The sequence below is a fragment of the Glycine max genome, chromosome 2 (genome assembly GCF_000004515.6).
Source record: "Glycine max cultivar Williams 82 chromosome 2, Glycine_max_v4.0, whole genome shotgun sequence".
In the NCBI taxonomy this organism is placed as follows: domain Eukaryota; kingdom Viridiplantae; phylum Streptophyta; class Magnoliopsida; order Fabales; family Fabaceae; genus Glycine; species Glycine max.
In genome coordinates, this window is record NC_016089.4 from 9,495,218 (window position 1) to 9,514,593 (window position 19,376).

Sequence of the window (19,376 nt, forward strand, 5' to 3'; positions counted from 1 at the left end):
ACTCAACTATGGAGTATGGCCAAAAAATTGGGTCTCACTGGTGGGGGAAGCAAGGAAGCAATCATTCAAAAATTCCAGCAAATGGAGGAAAGGGACAGAGTAGAAGTAGAAGCAAATAGAAGGGAGGACAGCAACATGAATCAATGAATATAATTTCCTATAATGTTAGAGGCCTAGGGAGGGGTGTAAAATGGGGAGCAATAAGGAGATTGGTTAAGCAGGAGGGTGTGGATATGATTTGTCTTCAAGAGACAAAGAAAGAAATGGTGGACAAAGCTATCTGTCAGGCTTTATGGGGACATGTAGATGTAAGTTGGGAATTGCTGCTAGCTATCAATTCAGCAGGTGGCATACTATGTTTATGGAATGATAATTCATTTAGACTGCAGAGGAAAATCAGTGGTAGTGGTTTTATTTTAATGATTGGGGAATGGGTCCAAGAAGCTCAACTGGTCACCCTTGTTACTATTTATTTTCCATGTGACATACACAATAAAGGAATTTTGTGGGATACAGTAAAACAGCTGAGACAGTCAATGGATGGGAGGTTGTGGTGCATTTTGGGAGATTTTAATGCCATAAGAAGCTCAGAAGAAAGGTTTAGCAATGTTCAAAGCTTGATGGAGGATAGTTGTATCAGAGAATTCAATGAATGGATAGATGAATTGGAGGTTATGGAGGTTCCTTGGCTGGGCAGAAAGTTTACTTGGTATAGACCTAATGGCGCATCTAGAAGTAGACTTGACAGGTTCTTAGTTTCTCATAAGTGGCTTGTTAGATGGCCCAGCAGTATTCAAGCTACACTTGCAAGGAACTTTTCGGATCATTGTCCAATCGTGCTTCGTTCTAAGGTGATTGATTGGGGCCCAAAACCTTTTAGGGTCATGGACTGTTGATTACTTGATAAGTCATTCAAGGAAACTGTGCATCATAGCTGGACATCCATTCAGCAAGCAGGGTGAGGAGGTTACATCCTTAAAGAAAAATTCAAGAAATTAAAACACAGCTTGAAGAGATGGAATAGAGAACATTTTGGAGATACTTTTACAAAGGTCAAGAGGATTGAATCTGAGTTAAACAAATTGGAGGAAGACACAATACAAAGACAACTATCCCAAGTAGAAGAGCTGAAAAGAAAACAGCTGCAGGAAGATCTTTGGGCAGCAGCCCAAGCCCACGAGTCTTTGTTGAGACAAAAATCGAGATCAAGGTGGATCAAGGAGGGCGACTGTAATTCTCGTTATTTCCTCATGATGATAAACGCAAATCGTTGGCACAACTCTTTAAAAGGGGTGGTGGTGGATGGAGTATGGACAGTTGAGCTTAATATAGTGAGGGAGGAAGTTAGGGCTTTCTTTTCACAAAGATTTCTTGAACCAGACCCTCACAGGCCCACATTGGATGGCATTACTTTTCCAACCATCTCCCAACAGCAGAATAGCATGCTAGTTGCACCTTTTTCGGAGGAGGAAGTGAGGTTGGCAATATAGGACTGTGGTAGTGACAAGAGCCCCGGGCCTGATGGATTTAATTTCAAATTCATCAAGAAGTTTTGGCCGCTAATCAAGCCTGATGTTTTACGATTTTTAGATGAATTCTATGTCAATGGTGTCTTTCCTAGGGGATGTAACGCATCCTTCCTTGCCTTAATCCCCAAGGTGGCTGACCCACAATACCTGAATGACTATAGACCTATATCTCTTATAGGCTATATGTATAAGATCGTGGCGAAGCTATTGGCTAAGAGATTGAAGAGAGTGTTGCCCTCTATTATTAATGAAGCCCAATCTGCTTTCATCGAAGGAAGGCACTTACTTCAGAGTGTACTTATAGCTAATGAAGTGATTGACAAAGCTAAAAGGAGCACTAAATCGTGTCTTATCTTCAAAGTTGACTATGAAAAGGCGTACGACTCGGTGTCATGGGATTTTCTGCTATATATGTTGAAGAGATCAGGTACTTGATCTCTTCTCAACAACACCAGCTTATTGAACAAATGGGGAAGCATAATAACTCTGGTTAGGAGTGGGATTTTAAGTGGAGAAGATCGTTGTTTGACAACGAAATTGAATTGGCTATCACTTTTCTTTCTGAAGTTGAAGGTAAGTCTATTCACAATCATGGGTTTGATAGCTGGAATTAGGCAACAGATCCGTCAAGTATATATTCTACAAATAGTGCTTATTCAATGTTTTGGGAGGAAGCAACTGTGGACAGTCTCGAGGAATGTTTTGAGGAGCTATGGAAAATCAAGATCCCTAGTAAAATAGCAGTTTTTGCATGGAGGTTATTCAGGGACAGGCTTCCTACAAAGTCAAATCTGCGGGTTAGACAAGTGCAGATTTTGGATACAACATGCCCCTTTTGCAAAAGGTTGGAGGAGGATGCATCCCATCTTTTTATCCACTGCATTAAGATCCAACCTCTATGGTGGAAATCAATGTCTTGAATAAACTTGAAGGGTGTCTCTCCATTGACCACAAAACATCACTTCATGCAATACCCCTTTTTGCAGGTTGAAGGAATTAGGAAAAGGAGATGACAATATTGATGGTTGGCTATAACTTGGTCTATTTGACAGCTTAGAAACAAAATCTTATTCTCCAACGCAACATTTGATGGACACAAACAGTTTGAAAACGCAATTTTCCTTATGTGGACTTAGCTTCATAATTTAGAGAAGGATTTTACAGTGCATTTTAATCAATGGTCGAGTAACCTCCCACATCATTTTGTGCAATAGTAGGGGTTACATTTTAGGTTCAACACACATGTATACTCATCTAACCATAGTTTGGTTTCCAATCAGACTTATGCTGTCTGCTTGAGGAACCATTTTTATGGTGGCTAACATTGTAATCAGTACCTCTGATACTTCCTTTAATATATATATTTACCTTTGCAGATCAAAAAAAAAAATAGGCTTCACTGGAGAACAAAAATTGATATCTCCTAAATATGTGTCCAGCATTTTGGAATTATTCCACTTCCTATCATATGCAAGACCTGTCAGTGGTGAATGGTGATCAAAGCTAAGTATATGACAATTGACATTAGAGTTGAAAGGGAATTTCCTATAGTTTCCAAAGCATAAAAATAGCAAAACAAGATCCACACACAACTTTGAATAAGATAAGACAAGATTGGCTGCGTTCCCTCCTCCCTCCCAATCCGACTCACGAGAGGGATGGAAAATCTTTGAGAGGACCACAAAATTAAACCCACTCACATCAATATTTTTCCTTTTTGAATGTGTATATAACAACGAAGTATGAGGTTCATAATCACCCCTTAATCCTTTTCTTTCTCTCCCAAAAGGCCATAATACCAAATAGAGCAAGGAAGCCTAAAGGATTTATGCTATTAGTAAATATGTAGATATGTTAATTAACATTTTATAGGACGTGTCCCGATTCAAGCTTGGTCATCCCATTTCCATCTTCGCCCTACCTCTTCAAGAACAGCTGCCCGAGCTTGGCTTCTCCTTGCCTCGTCCTCTACCCAAGACCTGCAACATTTGCATTCTTCATTAGAATCACTTAACTACAAATACAATCACAATTTCTAGCAGGTTTACTTGGGTGAAAGTAACTTTACTAATTTGAACATCAGATCATAATTTTCTAATGCCAAATACTATTGATTCTAACGTAAGAAGACCAACCAAGTACTATTTAGATATAACGACAATAATTTTTTTATTGCCAGAAATGTATCTCGTGTCCTTCAAAACTTCTGCACCAGCATCACTCCATTACCTTTATGCTTGGTTATGCATATAAATGGAACCAAAGACAAGTAACTCCAAAAGTAAAAGAAATACCTATAACCAAGAACATGATTGAACCAGAAGCAAACAATTTAGATGCACAAGGAGAACCAAAGAAAACTCAGAAATAACTAAAAGCACCTTATGTTAAATGGTTTTACAGAAATTTCAACCCTTGAAAGAACATGGCATCGATTGACACATGTAGCAAATTTTAGTGAGTCAATGCTTGTCTGTGGTTAGTGTAGTAAAAAATAAAATCATGTGTCACTAGCTTTCTGACAAGTTTCTACAAAAGTGGAATTCCCAAGATATAATCACAAATGGAATTGGAGGTAGATTATGCAGGGTAGGGAGGTTTAGAGGTTATAGACAGAAGAAAAACCCAGCAAAAGTGAACAGTCCATATCAATGTCCTCCCAAATTACAGGGAACCATCAATTGATCTCAAAATATCAGTTGTCAGACAAACGTATATTCGGAAAATAAATTTCCAAAGATTTAAGATTCACATGAGTATCATCAATTTCTAGTTCAGCATCCTACCATTGTCGGTCTGAAAGTACACAAAATTAACATCAAATTACTGGGGGCCATATTGAGTTGACACTCAGAAGAAAGAGCCCTAACCATTTACTTATCATAATTCATAGGAATGTGTTTACTGCAGGCTGCAGCAATGTGACTGACTCTAAAACCAAATAATCAATTACCTATTTTGAAATTGTAATTTGAAAAGCCATATATCAAAATGGATACCTGTGTTGACACTAAATCAAGGAATATCAAACATAAACAAGAGTGAACATGCTAAAAGAAGACTAAGTGGCTAACAAATGTAAGTCATAATTTACCTAAGAATCTGAAGAGCTTCTTTTTCAGCTTCCAGCGTGGATTTGGTGTTGAGCAATTCTTCATGCTTTAATTCTAAATCTCCAAGCAACTTTTGAACAACATGCCTTTCATCTACATATGTGACTCTCTCCAATGCAACTTTTTCCGATATCTCATCAACTTCTTTCTTTAAGTTAAGCAGAAGCTGCTTCTGACAATCCATTGCTGCCTTTTCTTTTAAATACTCAGCAGATATCTTATCTTGATTGATCTCCTCTTCTTCCAAATTCTTTACTTCCATGTGATAAAGCCTCTCTACATCAAAACCACGATTTTTCTCTTCATTAAGCTTTTCATCCCAAAATCTCTGTATGTCTCCTCGGCTAAGCAACTCAGACCTGATCTCCTCTGCCTCGGCCAGTCTGGCAGAATTCTCTGCTTCTATTCTTAACAATTCAGCAGATATTGCTTCCTTCATCCTGCCACCTGTCAGAGCCACCACTGCTTGTGCTTTCGTTGAAGGTTTGTTTGGCTGAAATCGCTTGCTCTGTCCTGTAACAATAAGTTCGCAATAGAATGAATAGATTCCTCATACGATCATTCTTCATCACGGCATTCTTAGATACATAGCAATAATCTGATCTTAAATAAAATATATAACAAGCCTCACTATTCATTCATTAAGTCAGCCTATTGATCATGGTATAAGCATAATATGGGAACTGAAAATTCTGAATCTAATTTTGCTTCTCATTTATTATGCTTCTACTGTTACACTTTCTTCCACATTTTGACACAAAAAACCTACACTTAGTCTTGTTCATTTGCTCCATAACCAGACCAAATACTATAATAGCCCAAACTGGAATGTGAATTTACAATAACTTCTAATGAAATGAAATATTTCTTATTTATCATGTCTCAAATGATCTAAGTTGTACAATCCATGAAAACAAGAAATTGCAGGTAGAAACATGTAAAAAAATTTGACGTGTTTGACTAAACAAAATAAACATCAATGCATTGAGGAGAAGCCTGAGAGAAGATACCAAAAACTTTTCTAAGTATACTCTTATCCCCTGCCAACATGTCCACATAAACTGCGGAAGAAATGATCTCCTTCACATCCATATAACCTGCTTTTTTAATTGATATCTGGACTGTAAAAAAGTCAGGTATTAAGAGTTGAAAGAAAGGTGAAGTTTTTCATCATGAATATTTGAAACCATCCAAATACCTAACATTTGAAAACAACTTACCTGGTCAACTACCCCAGAGAAGAAGTCATACTCCAACTGAGCTCTCCAGTCTATTAGATCTTGTCGTGAGATGAATCTACAGTGAACATATATTCAATTCAGTAAAAATAAAATTTGATAGTGTAGTGTAGATGGACAGAATAAAAATATACCTATCAGGAAAAAAATTGATGTTTTGTTGAGTGTCAAATCCACCATAATCGAAACTATTATTCCAAGATAATTTGCTGGGGATCACTCCCGCTTCTGCTAAGACTATTTGTCAAATTGAAAGGCAAACATTCAAATTTCTGCACATAAGAGAGAAAATTACAGGTTGAAGTAAAGTTCCAATATTTTTACCTTGAATGGATCTAAAGTCCGGGTCATCGATACTGATATCATCAAATGCAGTAAATACAGATCCAGAAAGTGATACTATAGGAGCAATCCTGTGTTTAGGATTCCTGAAAGACAAGGAAACCCATTTTGAATGGAAACCAGGGAAAGATACATGTTTTTAGCTCATTCATTTCCAGACTTCAAAGTTACATGCATGATGTATCAGCAACTACTAACCTTTCCAATGAAGAATTCAATTTAACTAGCCATCTAGCAAATTCTCTTCTGGTACACAATTCATTAGCTTCCACATCATCTTCAATTATCTAGACATATAAGGAAAAACCACAATTTTCAAGCCTACAACTCTTCCTAAGGGTCCAAAAATTAGCACATAGTTTCAGTGCTACATTACACAATGGAACACACATGCTAGGCAATAAACTACAAGAGCAAATTCCACTCCAAGCAAGGATCACAAATTTAAGTACACCATACTGACCATAGAATAAATACACTAAATGCAAAAGCTTCCAATTTCAAGAGGCAAATAAAAACAAATTTAATCATCATCATCATTTAACTAAAACCAAAACGCCCAAGCTTATAGTCTTAAAACATCCACATTAACATTTCTCAGGTTCTTGATCTCAGTTCTTGCTTGCTTTATCTTTGGTATACAAACTTAAGATTCAGCATAATCAAAATCACAGGAGCAGTGTTTTACTAACTACCAGTACATTGAAGTAAATAAGGTAGAGAGTCAAGGTTCAAGCATCAAATGCTTCCAGGTTTCCCATTAATAGTTATCCAATTATAAAAGAAAAAGACAAAATGATCTTGAAGTTCTACAGACCACTAACAGTTCAACACCGTATACTAGTCTCTATGATTCAAGAAACAAACCTTCAATGACTTTAAGACTGACAACGCTTCTTCTTGGGTAGAATCCACACAAACCGGGATGACAACACGTTTAGGCTTTTCTACAACTACTGATATGACAAGGAAAAAAATAACAATAAGAAATTTTCTAGTAACAATCATAGAGTAATGCCCCAAATTAGTACCTAAATTTACAATTATCATTCAATTTAGTCCTGAAGTACCAATCGTTAACCATTTTAGTCATTATGTTTTAATTTCAGGGACCAAAACGATGTCACTAGTTTGGCAATTTCAGAAACTATAATGACATTTTTTTTTGTAATTTCAAAAACAAGTTAATCCATGCTCATAATTTCAGAAACTAAGTAATAGTTCGATAATTTCAAGAACTAATAAGCCATTTTTTTAATTTCAAAGACTAATTTTAAGAAAAGCACCAAGTATTTACCAGATTTATCAGTTTGCGTAACAGCAACGTTGTTGTCCTCCGTGTCAGCCTCGGACAGCGTTGACTTGCTCCCACCAGAAACGTCAAACTCCCGAGCGTCGTTTTGATCGTGTCGGGTCTCCACAGCGCTCCACATCGGCCTCGGGAATCGAAAAATAAAACCTAAACACAAACACGCCACAATTCCCAAAAAAAAAAACACAGAAAAATCTCAAGTCAAAAACGACACACCCCGAAGCTTAAACGACGGACCTACACCATACACGGCTACACCTACCTTTCCTTGAGGCAGCAAAGACGGCGAGAACAAAAGCGAGCGAAGTGCCGAATCCCACAATGGCATAAGAAGGAAACGCTGCAACTGCACACAATGAACACAAGTTCACATCATTCATTCACGCGAAATGTAGTGACGGCGACACGTGGAGTTAGATGGGGGATTGGGCTTGAGGATGGTATTGGTACCTTTGTTGTTGTTGTTGGGCTGGGCCGGGATGTCGGGGAGGGCCCAGCCGCCGAGACCGTCGGGTGGGTCGGGAGAGGCCCAAGAGAGGGAGGCGCAGAGGGGGCGGCGAGGGAGGGGGCGAAGAAGGGAATGGGGGAGGAAGATGGAAGGGGAGGATGTTGCAGACCACATTTTGAGAAATTAGGGTTTGTTTGTGGGTGTTGGGGAAGATGCGATTCAGGAGGGAACTGTGACACGGTGCGTCTTGGGTGTGTGGGTGAAGTTGAAGAAGCTAGACGGGGCAACGAAAGAACACAGAGCCGGTGGCTGGTAACAACTGTGTGCGTGCGTGCGTGCCAGCGCCGCTAGCTAAACCCAATGACCATCAAATGGGTCTGTCGCCTTTGAAACCTGCTACGGAATATTTTTTATTTTTTTTTGTCTTTTTCTATTAGCAGTTTTTTTTTTATTGGGGATGATTACATGTTTTTTATTCATATGGAAAATTACATTTTGTTTATCAAAGGACATCAAACAATTAATATGTTAAAATTAAAATTTATTTGTTTAGATATTATTTGAATTAATTATTAACAAAAATAATTATTAATCAAATTTATTAATCAAATTTTATTCATCTATTGGTTAGACTTCGAATTAATTAAAAAATCCTTCTTCTCTCACCAATTATAAGGTTAATAAGAAAACAAAAAATCACCCGACTAAACATACTATCCTCAAGTCTCTCACATCTTCCTTCCAAAAAAAAATATAAAAAGACACCCTCTTCTATGTAATCAACAGAACAACTCCAATTCAACCATCTTTGTTTATCCTAAAAAAATTTATAGAATATCTCAACCTTATTTTCATTTAGTTGTTTGATGCTTAATCTTATTATATTTTTTCATATGATATTATTAAGAGAAAAAGAAAAAAGAGTGTTAGAGTTAAAAGATAGGCTATTATAAAACTACAAGAGCTACCTTTAAAAGCTATATACAAAAAAGATAAACATAAACTCTTTATATTTTCATTGATAATCCTTAAGAACAACAATACCCCATTTAAATATAACATAACTAGACTATATTAGGAAAATAACAAATAACATTATAAATGGAAATAACAACTTAGGCTCAATTAAGATGAATGGGTCAATCCTCCATCTCTAGGTTGGGTATGATTTGGATGGTTTGCCCCTGGTATGTGAAAGTGGTTGGGTATGATGGGAAAAGATGGGTTTAGGAGTAGACGCAAGGGTGACATATGGTTGTATGGGGTAAAGGAACAACTTCAAGCTTGTTGTGATACCATTAATGGCAGAAATGAGGGCCAAATGAAAGGAATCCATGGATTGTAAAAGGGTAGTGTGGTGATTTGTTTTTCTTCATAGTGGTTCAATTGGGTTTGGAAGGCCTCTAATTTATGGAAAATACCTTGAAGGTTATTCTCCGTGGTGATGGTGGTAGTGGATTTGGGAGGGGAGTAAGCAAATGAAAGCACCACTATTATAGTGTTGAAAGCTAGGCTACTCTAAAACTACAAAAGCTACCATTAAAAGTTATAAAGAAGATAAACATAAACTTTGATATTTTCATTGATGATCCTTGAGAGCAACAATACCCCATTTAAATCTAACATAACCTGGCCATTTTAGGAAAATATCAAATAACATAGTAAATGGAAATAACGATTGAGGCCCAATTAAGATGAATAACTATTCTACAATATGATTAAGTAAAAACAAAAAAACAAACATTGGAGTGGCAAAGGATCGTAAACATGGAATTTGAATATGTTGGAGGCTTTCCTACCGAAACTATTGTTGATGCGGTTTAATTAATTTTTCTCTATTTAATATTACTCTAGTTATTAGCGGCACCTATTAATGTACTCTAACCATGATTACTTACATGAGAGAGCCTAATTTCCCTAATTTCTTTCTTAATCCCTCAATAACCAAATTATTATTTGAACAGCATGACTAATGGAGATGCATAAACAAGCTAAAATACCTCACACTATCCCTAACAATGAAGCATTTAGATGTTTTTCCTGTTTTAAGGATTAAAAACATTTTTCAAAGCCTAAAACCTAAACATGGCATATATATGGGTGATCAAACCAAATACATGTGAATAATAAGCACAGAAAGATACAACGAAACTAGAAATAACATTAAATAGATAGTGAGAGTCATTACATTAAGATAATTTGATGGAAAGCTCCCCAACAATGAGTGGTTTAGCCTCTCATTGTCATGGGAGGCTTAACTATACCAAAAAAAAGAAGATGAAAATGTGTGGAGCAATGGAAGGAAGATGAGTGTGGAGGTAGTTAATGGCTCCCAATGGGTGTTTCCTTCTTCTTCCTCGAGCTCTAGGTTTTTACTTTTTGCTCTCAATCAGAGGTGCCCATTTTCCCTCTTGTTTCTCCTTAAAAGCCATCCTGGTTTGAGTTTTCGCGATTTCTACTCTAAGTGCAAGTAAGTGACTGGGCGATGAGCATGTAACGCACTATAAGTGCATCTTCACATGACTTCAAGCTCTCCAAGCAACTTCGTCATGCTAAGTGGGATCTTCCCACTAAGCGAGCCTAGTAAACTAAGTGAAAATCATCAAACTTCAACTTCTCTTCCAATCCCTCATCTGTATTTCTACAAAACAAAAACCACCAAAACAACATTAGTGTAAAGTAAGAGTAAAATCTAGGAAATTAGATGTGCATAGTGTTAGTATCTAATTTTCTATTTGTGGAAGTTCTAAGGGGTCTTAGAACAATTGGATGTAGGTCTTTTAAGGACTAAACTAGTATAAATTTTATGTGTGATTCTTTTTCTCAGACCCTTAGTTTTGTGATTCAATTTTGGGAATGGAATAGGCATTAAAGGGGCATAAAACTTTGTTTTTAGTATGTTCTTGTTATCATTGTTTTCTTGTGATATTCTTTTTGTGACAATCTTTTGAGAATACTTTAATAATCAAAAGGAGTCATTTTAATTGAATTCACGAACAATGTGGTAAAGGTTTCAAAATAATCTATTCAACTCTCTTTCTAGATTTTTGGTTGACCCAACAATTGATATCAGAGCTAGGGTCACAAGAATTAATCAAGTTTTATCAAAAGCTTTGAATATGGTTGGGAATCAAATACCATTTGCGAAAGATGCTTCCATTAATAGACCTCCACTTTTTTGTGGCATGAACTATCCTTTTTGGAAAGTTCGGCTGTAATTTTTTATGGAATTTGTTAATAGAGGCATTTGGAATATGGTGGTAAATAATTATATAATTCCAACCCTAGTTGTTGAAAACAAAACTATAAAGAAACCCTATGAATCATGATCTCAAGAAGAAATTACAAGAGTTGATTCTAAAGCTATGAATATCATTTGCTTTACCTTGAATTGTGATGAATTTTTCAAGGTATCGACATGTACTACAACAAAGGAAATGTGAGATCTTATTCAAGTGACTCATGAAGGTACTCTAGAAGTTAGAAGAGCAAGGAAGAACTCTTTCATCCAAGAGTATGAAACTTTCCAGATGCAAGAAGGAGAAACCACAGAAGACTTTCAAAAGAGATACTGAATCACCTCAAGGGCTTAGGGAAAGAGTTTGAGGAAGCTAAATGTGAAGATTCTAAATTCCCTTACTAGAACTTGACAATCAAAGGTCACGACAATCTTTAAGTCTAAAGATCTTACATCAATCACTCATGCTAAACTATTTGAAAAGTTAAGGGAATACGAGATGGACATGACTAAGATGACGAAAGAAGACAATAATGGGCAAGGTTTTAAATTGTAGCCATGGTTGCGTTAAGGTTTTCAAGGTTACAAGAATTACGGATTGTGGTCATTATGACATGAATGTTTCACAACAATCACAATTTTGCACAACATTATATTAAAATATTTTGTATCATTATATATTCTATAATGGCATATAATTAAAAAAAACATCAATATGAGATTTCCAAAGTAAAAATCTAGTAGCTACTTCTTTGGTAAATCCATTTAGGTTTGAATGTCTTAACAACATAACTAAATTAATAGCTACTCATAGTTAAATAAAGTTCATACATAAATGATTTGTTTGAAGTACTTAATAGAAAACTACTTATTGAATATAAGAAAATTTATACAAATTCATTATTTATTGCTCTTAATTGTAGACAACGTATATCATCATAGCATTCCCATTTTGACCATCACCTTGTTCCCCCAGAAAAATATCAAACCTCAAGTTTTTGTCATAATAAATAACTAATATATAATTTATGCAAAAAATTACCTCATTAGTCACCACATGGTTGAATGATGTGTTGGATCATAACCTCCACTATCACTTTAATCTTCATTAGATACTGGTCCTCCAAAGATATAATCATAATACCCAGAGTTTCATGGTGGTTTTCATTTGTTGTTGGTCATTGTTTGCATACTCAAAACAACAAACAACTAAGGAAATCAAATCATATCACACTTATCACCATGTCCAAAATAGAAAAATAGTCAATGTGAAGCTATAGTTGTTGATGCTCAAAATAAATGAGAAAATTGAAAGAAAAAAAAAAGCAAAGAGTTATTGAATGACAATTTTCTTTGTCATCAGAACAATAGCCAAAATTGTCACAAGTGTTGTCAAAAAATGGTTAAAGGTTGTGTAGAGCAAAGGTTGAGAATAACTGAATAGTGATATGACTATTGCAAGAGCTAGGTGTGACATGATGTAATAACCTTTCAAAGTGGTCAAGTCATTTTGCTTTGTGTCTCTGTTATAGTCACAAAAGTGTCATTGCTAACTACTATGGTCTAACATAATTATTAGTGGAGCATTTATGCATATTTTCTAAAAATTTTGTGCTTTGAAAGAAAAATGTCTATAACGAAACACACTCAATCTCTAAAAGTAATTGGAAACATGTATATTTTTTCATCTAGAGCATTAGTACATAAAAGAAATTCTCCAAGGACATTTGAGATAGAAACCACTTATAATAAACTACAAGTTTATATCCTCTGACAAATCTTTATTATTTTTATTGCATTCAAACAAACATACAACCTTTTGACGTCTAGGTTTTTATTGATTATAGTTTTCAATTCTAAGTTTATTATGATTTCTAAATTTGCTTCCCAACAAAGTTTATTCTAAGCAAGAACAATTTATACACTTCAAAGTTAAAACTTAAAATATTACTTCCTATATCTCTTGTTTGAATTTCATGTGTACTTGAATTTCACAAGTCAATGGGTAAAGATAATCATATGTACAATTTAGAATTTAATTAACAACCACTGAAGAAATCTAGAATATCAATGTCTTTCCAATCAAAGCATTCTGACATCTTCATCATCATCTAAACCATGTTCCAGAAATAATAATATCACTTATTAAGAATAACATCACTTATATCATAAACCAATATTCAACAAAATATAAGCATATATATTTAAAAAAAAATTAAAATGTCATATTTATTGGTTAAATTTAAACAAAGTGGTGATAAATGAGAATTTATAAATATAGGCAAGCAAGATAGAAAGAACACCATACAAAACTTCCTAGGCGTATATGTCAAGAAATTATGAAACAATTAATTAAGCATTTGGTTCCAAGAACATTAGAAGCAATGGACAATCAAAACCTGCTTTGTAAGTTATGCAAATTTCTTTTACATTCACAAAATGATAACAACTCTTTCAAATGCACCCAATCCTGTGAAGTCTCCTTTGTAAGTTTTTCCACAATAGGTCCTATCTTAAAAATCAAGAAATGGTTAAATGAATTTATTCTTCAATTTAATATATAGTTAAATACTAGAATAAACAGTTGGCTAAGAATAAACAAGTTATTTTAAAAAAAAAAACACCTTTGACTAGATTGGGTTGTAAATACTAGATTGGGCTTCTGTCACATAAAAGGATAAACATAAAAACTATGAGTTTGAGAATTGGATTAATAAGAAGACTGGATGATATTATGAACTATTACCTCTAGTTGTCAACATATGAATTATTAAATGTCAACTTACTTCATACATAGATAGTACGAATACACTACAAGCTATACCGTATGCTAACAAAAATGATATTGTCAATATATTAATTATTATATTTTAACTCACCTCTAGTTGGGATCATTTGTAGTTTGATAATTTTTACTAGTAGAACCATTTGTAGGTACCTAAATTAAAAGAATGTTTTTTCTTTGTAAAGTATCATATCATAGTTAAATCTTTGAATAAGTTGAATTATAAATTCATACCTCTTCATCTATAGCTTCTAAGATTTGATTAATTTGTTGATCTTATGCAAATGGCACTTTAAGGACAATAACAAGGTTTCCAATCAAATTCTCTAATTTTTGAATTCTATTGTCTGCATAAGAGCTTTGAGGTGAACTTGCTTGATGTGGAAGCTTGCCAAGACAACGCACACGTCCTTTGACTTTTGAATATATATCATTTGTCTAATTATTATAATCTTGGGTGTTTTGTAATTTTTGTGAACTCTCTGCTTCAACCATTTTCTTATTTAGTTCATCCTACATAAATACACTTTATAAATTATTATCATGCATCAATATCCTCCATACTTTAATGTCACTAAACCAAACTCATATCCTTATTAGTTACTCCTCCTCACACCAAAACCCTCTATTAAAAAATTGAGCAAAACAAAGAGAAAATATTGAAATAAAAATTAAAATCCTTACAATTACAGTAGCAGCATTTTCAGTAAAAAGGTTTCCATCTTTTCGAGTTTGAGTGTCAATATAAATTTCTGCCCGAGAAGGTTGCACCCCCTTAGCCTTTGTTGTCTAACATTAGTTCAAAAAAATCAATCATCCTATTTGTATTCACCAATTAAATATTAAAAAAATATACAAAAGACAAACCATCTCATGAATCCGTCTTGAAAGATTCTTGGTTCCCATGCAATGCAAGTCCTCATATTTTAAGCGATTTCTTTTGTTAATGTTTCTTATTTTCTATAACCAACAAATATAAAAAGTCAATAATAAAATAAGCATATAATATATGATTGTTATGGTAGTCAAAGGTTGGTGACATTGTACATGTATACCTGTCCTTTCTCAGAACACCAATAATGTACTAAATCACGATATTGAGAAGGATCAACCCTTGGATCTGGGATGTGAGCAACCATTTCCTCCTTAATTTTGCTCTCATCATATCCTTTTGATTTCAGTTCATATTTAAATTGCCTCCATTTCAGACTCATGTCATTAATCAATATTTCCTTTGTTTGTTTAGTTCATTCAAGAACAAATCGAAACTTACTCTATTGTGAGTATCATTAACAAACAAAAAAAGATCATTTTGTTAGGCATTACAAAACATAAAATTTTACAAGAAGAAAAACAAAACAACACTTATAAAGTTTTATACTAGACCTGAATCAATTCAACCATGTTACTAATATAGTCCTCAGGCATGTCTTTCCAGCTAAGAAAATTGATATGATTATATTGGTGTCTCCTTACCAAGCTCCCAATTGCATTCACTAGAGTTTTTCCTTCCCAACCCATAGGATTACCCCAATGATCTACTTTAACAAGTATGAATTTTCCATCTGCCAAGTCCCACACATCTAACATATGTGTAAAACCTCCTAAATCATTCATGGATATGGCATTTATCAATATATATATATATATATATATATATATATATATATATATATAAAGAGAAAGAGGAAGAGAGGAAGAGAAGTGTATATACTTGCATTGTTAAAAAGATAAAACATGACTTTCTTATTGTATATGTTGTTCTGTTTGTGATTGTTGATTTAGTTAATAAAAAATTTAATATAAAATAAAGAAATTAATTTAATAAAAATTTTATACCTCCTTTAAATTGTGCATTTTCTTCAAGTATAGAGTTATTATTTTGGTTCGCTTCAGTACTGCTTTTAATTGATTGCTCTTTTGCTTGTGATTGACCATTATTCTGAATGGTATTCAACTTTCTACACTTTTCCATAGTATTTTGAATAAACCAATCTAAAAAATAAAATAAAATAAAAATTAAATATAGCTACATTATTGACTATGATTTTTTTAAAACACCATGCCAAAAAATAAAGAATAAAGTAGTAACAAGTGGCGTGAATGTAATTACCTAAAATGCGAATTAAGATTGTTTGTAAGCTCTTTTTTTCACCAATCTCCAAGCATCAAGAATCAAATTGCTGACAAAACAACCAAACAAATTTTGATAGAAACCAGATACCATCATTATATTTTGAGTGATTTTTATACATAACAAAAAATAAACACAAGAGTAATGAACAATAAGAACAAAAAACTAAAGAAAGGAATAAGAGTATATAAATGTAAAAAAATGTTCAATACATGTATACTAAAAATATAACCAAATGTTCAAATAGAACAAATAAAAAGAAGTATGCATTGCTCTCATCATCATCTATATAATTATCATCCTTGTCATGTGGTAAAATGTTCTCCATAGGTATGGTAACTTCAATGATATCATCACTATTATCGGCTTCTGGTCTGATAAAATCATTATCATTTATCTCTTGTAAGACTTGTTCATTCACTTGATCTATGTCATTGGATTGCTCATCACCCATCTCATATACATCTCTGATTTTAGTATGCATAACAGCAAGCCAATCATTTTGTGTTTTATTCTCCATATAGAATACTTTCTTAGTTTAAGATGCAAAAACAAATGAGTCATCACATATATCATTCCCCGTATGTTGCAAATAATTAAAATTCACTAGTGTCATACCGAAATGATCATTTTTGCAACCCCTATTTATATCAACCCAATCACACTTGAAAAGTATAGCCTTATATCTTCCTGAATAATCCAATTGAATTATATTTGTTAGTGCACCATAGTAGTGGATTTTTATTTCTTTTGGGTTTTTATCTCTTGAACTGTCATAACTTAATGTCTTAACAGTTACAACAATGTCACTGTTTTAAGTCTTCAAACACCTTTCACGTGTCTTTGTATAAAATCTAACTCCATTAACAATGTACCTGCTATATCTTCTCACTATTTCTAGTGGACCACGTGCTAACCACTTGATATCATTTGTCACTCGAGTGTTGTCTTGCTCTTCCAATCGAGTAAACTACCACAATTTTATTTCAAATGGTTAAATTTTTAAATGAATGCAAAATTTAACATTATTGATGTTTCCTAAACTTACTCGTTCACAAAACAGTATGGGCTCTATGTAAAAAAAGGTTAGAAAAAGTAAGCATTAGCATTGATAGAAAGATATTATACAAAATTTCAACAACTAAATATAAACATGAAAAAATTGTATTACTTTCGAAAGGGGTCAACATTGTTGCTATTGAAAAGCATATATCTATGTGCTTGAACCAATGCTTTCTTATCAAGAGAAATTTGAGAATCTCTTTTTCTCTTCTTCACATTGAATCTAACTTGTTTTTTTCTCCCCAATGGTCTACCTCTAGGATTTAAAACACTTACATTTTGCACAAAACATGAATCACCATTTTGAGCAAATCGATTAAAATGAGTCTCCATCCTAAATAGATATCTTGAACAAAATATCAAGCATTCATGAGCTAAAAAGGAACCTAAAAAGAAAATTTTAGGTTACAAATTACGATAATATCATTTTACTTTATAACTCTAGAATATTTTAAAATGATTAAAAAAAATTCATACCTTTCAATAGGATACATCTATCGGTAATGTACAGGACCTCCAATTCTTGCTTCATGTGCCAAATGGATTACCAAATGTACCATTGCGGTGAAAAAGATGGAGGAAAAATTCGTTCTAATTGGCATAATGTTAGAGCTACTTAATGCTCTAAATTATGCTTATTAAGTACCTTGCCACACAACTCCTTGAAGAAATAACAAAGATCAAATATAGCTAAACTCACTTTGTTCGACAAATAACCTTTCATAGCTATAGGAAGAAAGTCTTGCATTAAAAGATGACAATCATAACTTTTGACAAATTGCATTTCCATCTTGACAATTTTTGTTGTTTTTTTTTACGTTCAACATCATTAGAGTTGCATTTTCATCTTAACAAATTGCATTTAGGGAAAATTTCAGCATCAACCAAATCCTTATGATACAATACGAATTCATTGGAACAAACATGAACTTTTTCATATGATACACCCAACCCTGAAATAATCTTTTTTGTATCATAAAATGATTTGGCCAAAGTATTTTCTTCTGGTAATGCATCACTTATCAAATATAGCTAAACTCACTTTGTTCGACAAATAACCTTTCATAGCTATAGGAAGAAACTCTTGCATTAAAAGATGACAATCATAACTTTTGACAAATTGCATTTCCATCTTGACAATTTTTGCTGTTTTTTTTTTTTTTTTACATTCAACATCATTAGAGTTGCATTTCCATCTTAACAAATTGCATTTAGGGCAAATTTCAACATCAACCAAATCCTTCTGATACAATACGAATTCATTGGAACAAACATGAACTTTTTCATATGATAGACCCAACCCTAAAATAATCTTTTTTGTATCATAAAATGATTTGGCCAAAGTATTTTCTTCTGGTAATGCATCACTTATCAAATATAGCTAAACTCACTTTGTTCGACAAATAACCTTTCATAGCTATAGGAAGAAACTCTTGCATTAAAAGATGACAATCATAACTTTTGACAAATTGCATTTCCATCTTGACAATTTTTTCTGTGTTTTTTTTACATTCAACATCATCAGAGTTGCATTTCCATCTTAACAAATTGCATTTAGGGCAAATTTCAACATCAACCAAATCCTTCTGATACAATACGAATTCATTGGAACAAACATGAACTTTTTCATATGATAGACCCAACCCTAAAATAATCTTTTTTGTATCATAAAATGATTTGGCCAAAGTAGTTTCTTCTGGTAATGCATCTCTTAACAACTCTAACAACATTGAAAAACTTTTATCAATCCATCCATTTAGACACTTTAAGTGATACAAATGTACAAGGAATGAAAATTTTATAAACTTCTTACAACCTATATATAGACTTTGCTCTACCTCCCTTAACAGGTAATAGAGCTTATCTGAATTATTGTTGTCTTCAGATTGGTGAACACTAGGTTCATTCATGAATGCTCCAGAATCTCCATCCTCCATATTTATATTTGTATCATCACTCTCATTAGTTGCATGCATTGTGAATGCATCATGAACCAATGTATCCATATCATGATCAAACTCTCCTTCCACTTGAGATGTACCCAAAGAACTAGATAGGGCAACTTGTTCACCATGAAAGATCCAAGTAACATATCCTTTTAGAAACTCATTACTAATGATGTGCTCATAAACATCCATCCGAGAGTGCCACTTGCAATTGACACATTTGGTACAA

At 33.7% G+C, this 19,376-nt stretch overlaps 1 protein-coding gene across 3 annotated transcripts; it reads right to left on the minus strand.

Moving 5' to 3' along the window:
• Positions 1 to 3,097: 3,097 nt before the first annotated feature.
• On the minus strand, positions 3,098 to 8,393 carry LOC100813930 (uncharacterized). 3 transcript variants are annotated; one of them, XM_006574822.4, is made up of 11 exons: positions 7,985 to 8,393; positions 7,797 to 7,880; positions 7,520 to 7,681; positions 7,090 to 7,175; positions 6,421 to 6,509; positions 6,205 to 6,308; positions 6,015 to 6,117; positions 5,863 to 5,938; positions 5,653 to 5,758; positions 4,624 to 5,155; positions 3,098 to 3,508 (listed from the first exon to the last, which is right to left on the minus strand). In XM_006574822.4, the coding sequence occupies exons 1-11, from the start codon at positions 8,154 to 8,156 to the stop codon at positions 3,415 to 3,417; spliced, it is 1,608 nt and encodes a 535-aa protein (XP_006574885.1). In that variant the 5' UTR covers positions 8,157 to 8,393; the 3' UTR covers positions 3,098 to 3,414. The 3 variants fall into 3 exon arrangements, with proteins under 3 accessions (XP_006574885.1, XP_003520051.1, XP_040867879.1); XM_003520003.5 differs by having other exon boundaries at positions 7,090 to 7,178; XM_041011945.1 differs by lacking the exon at positions 7,090 to 7,175 and having other exon boundaries at positions 7,985 to 8,391.
• Between the last annotated feature and the right edge of the window lie 10,983 nt (positions 8,394 to 19,376).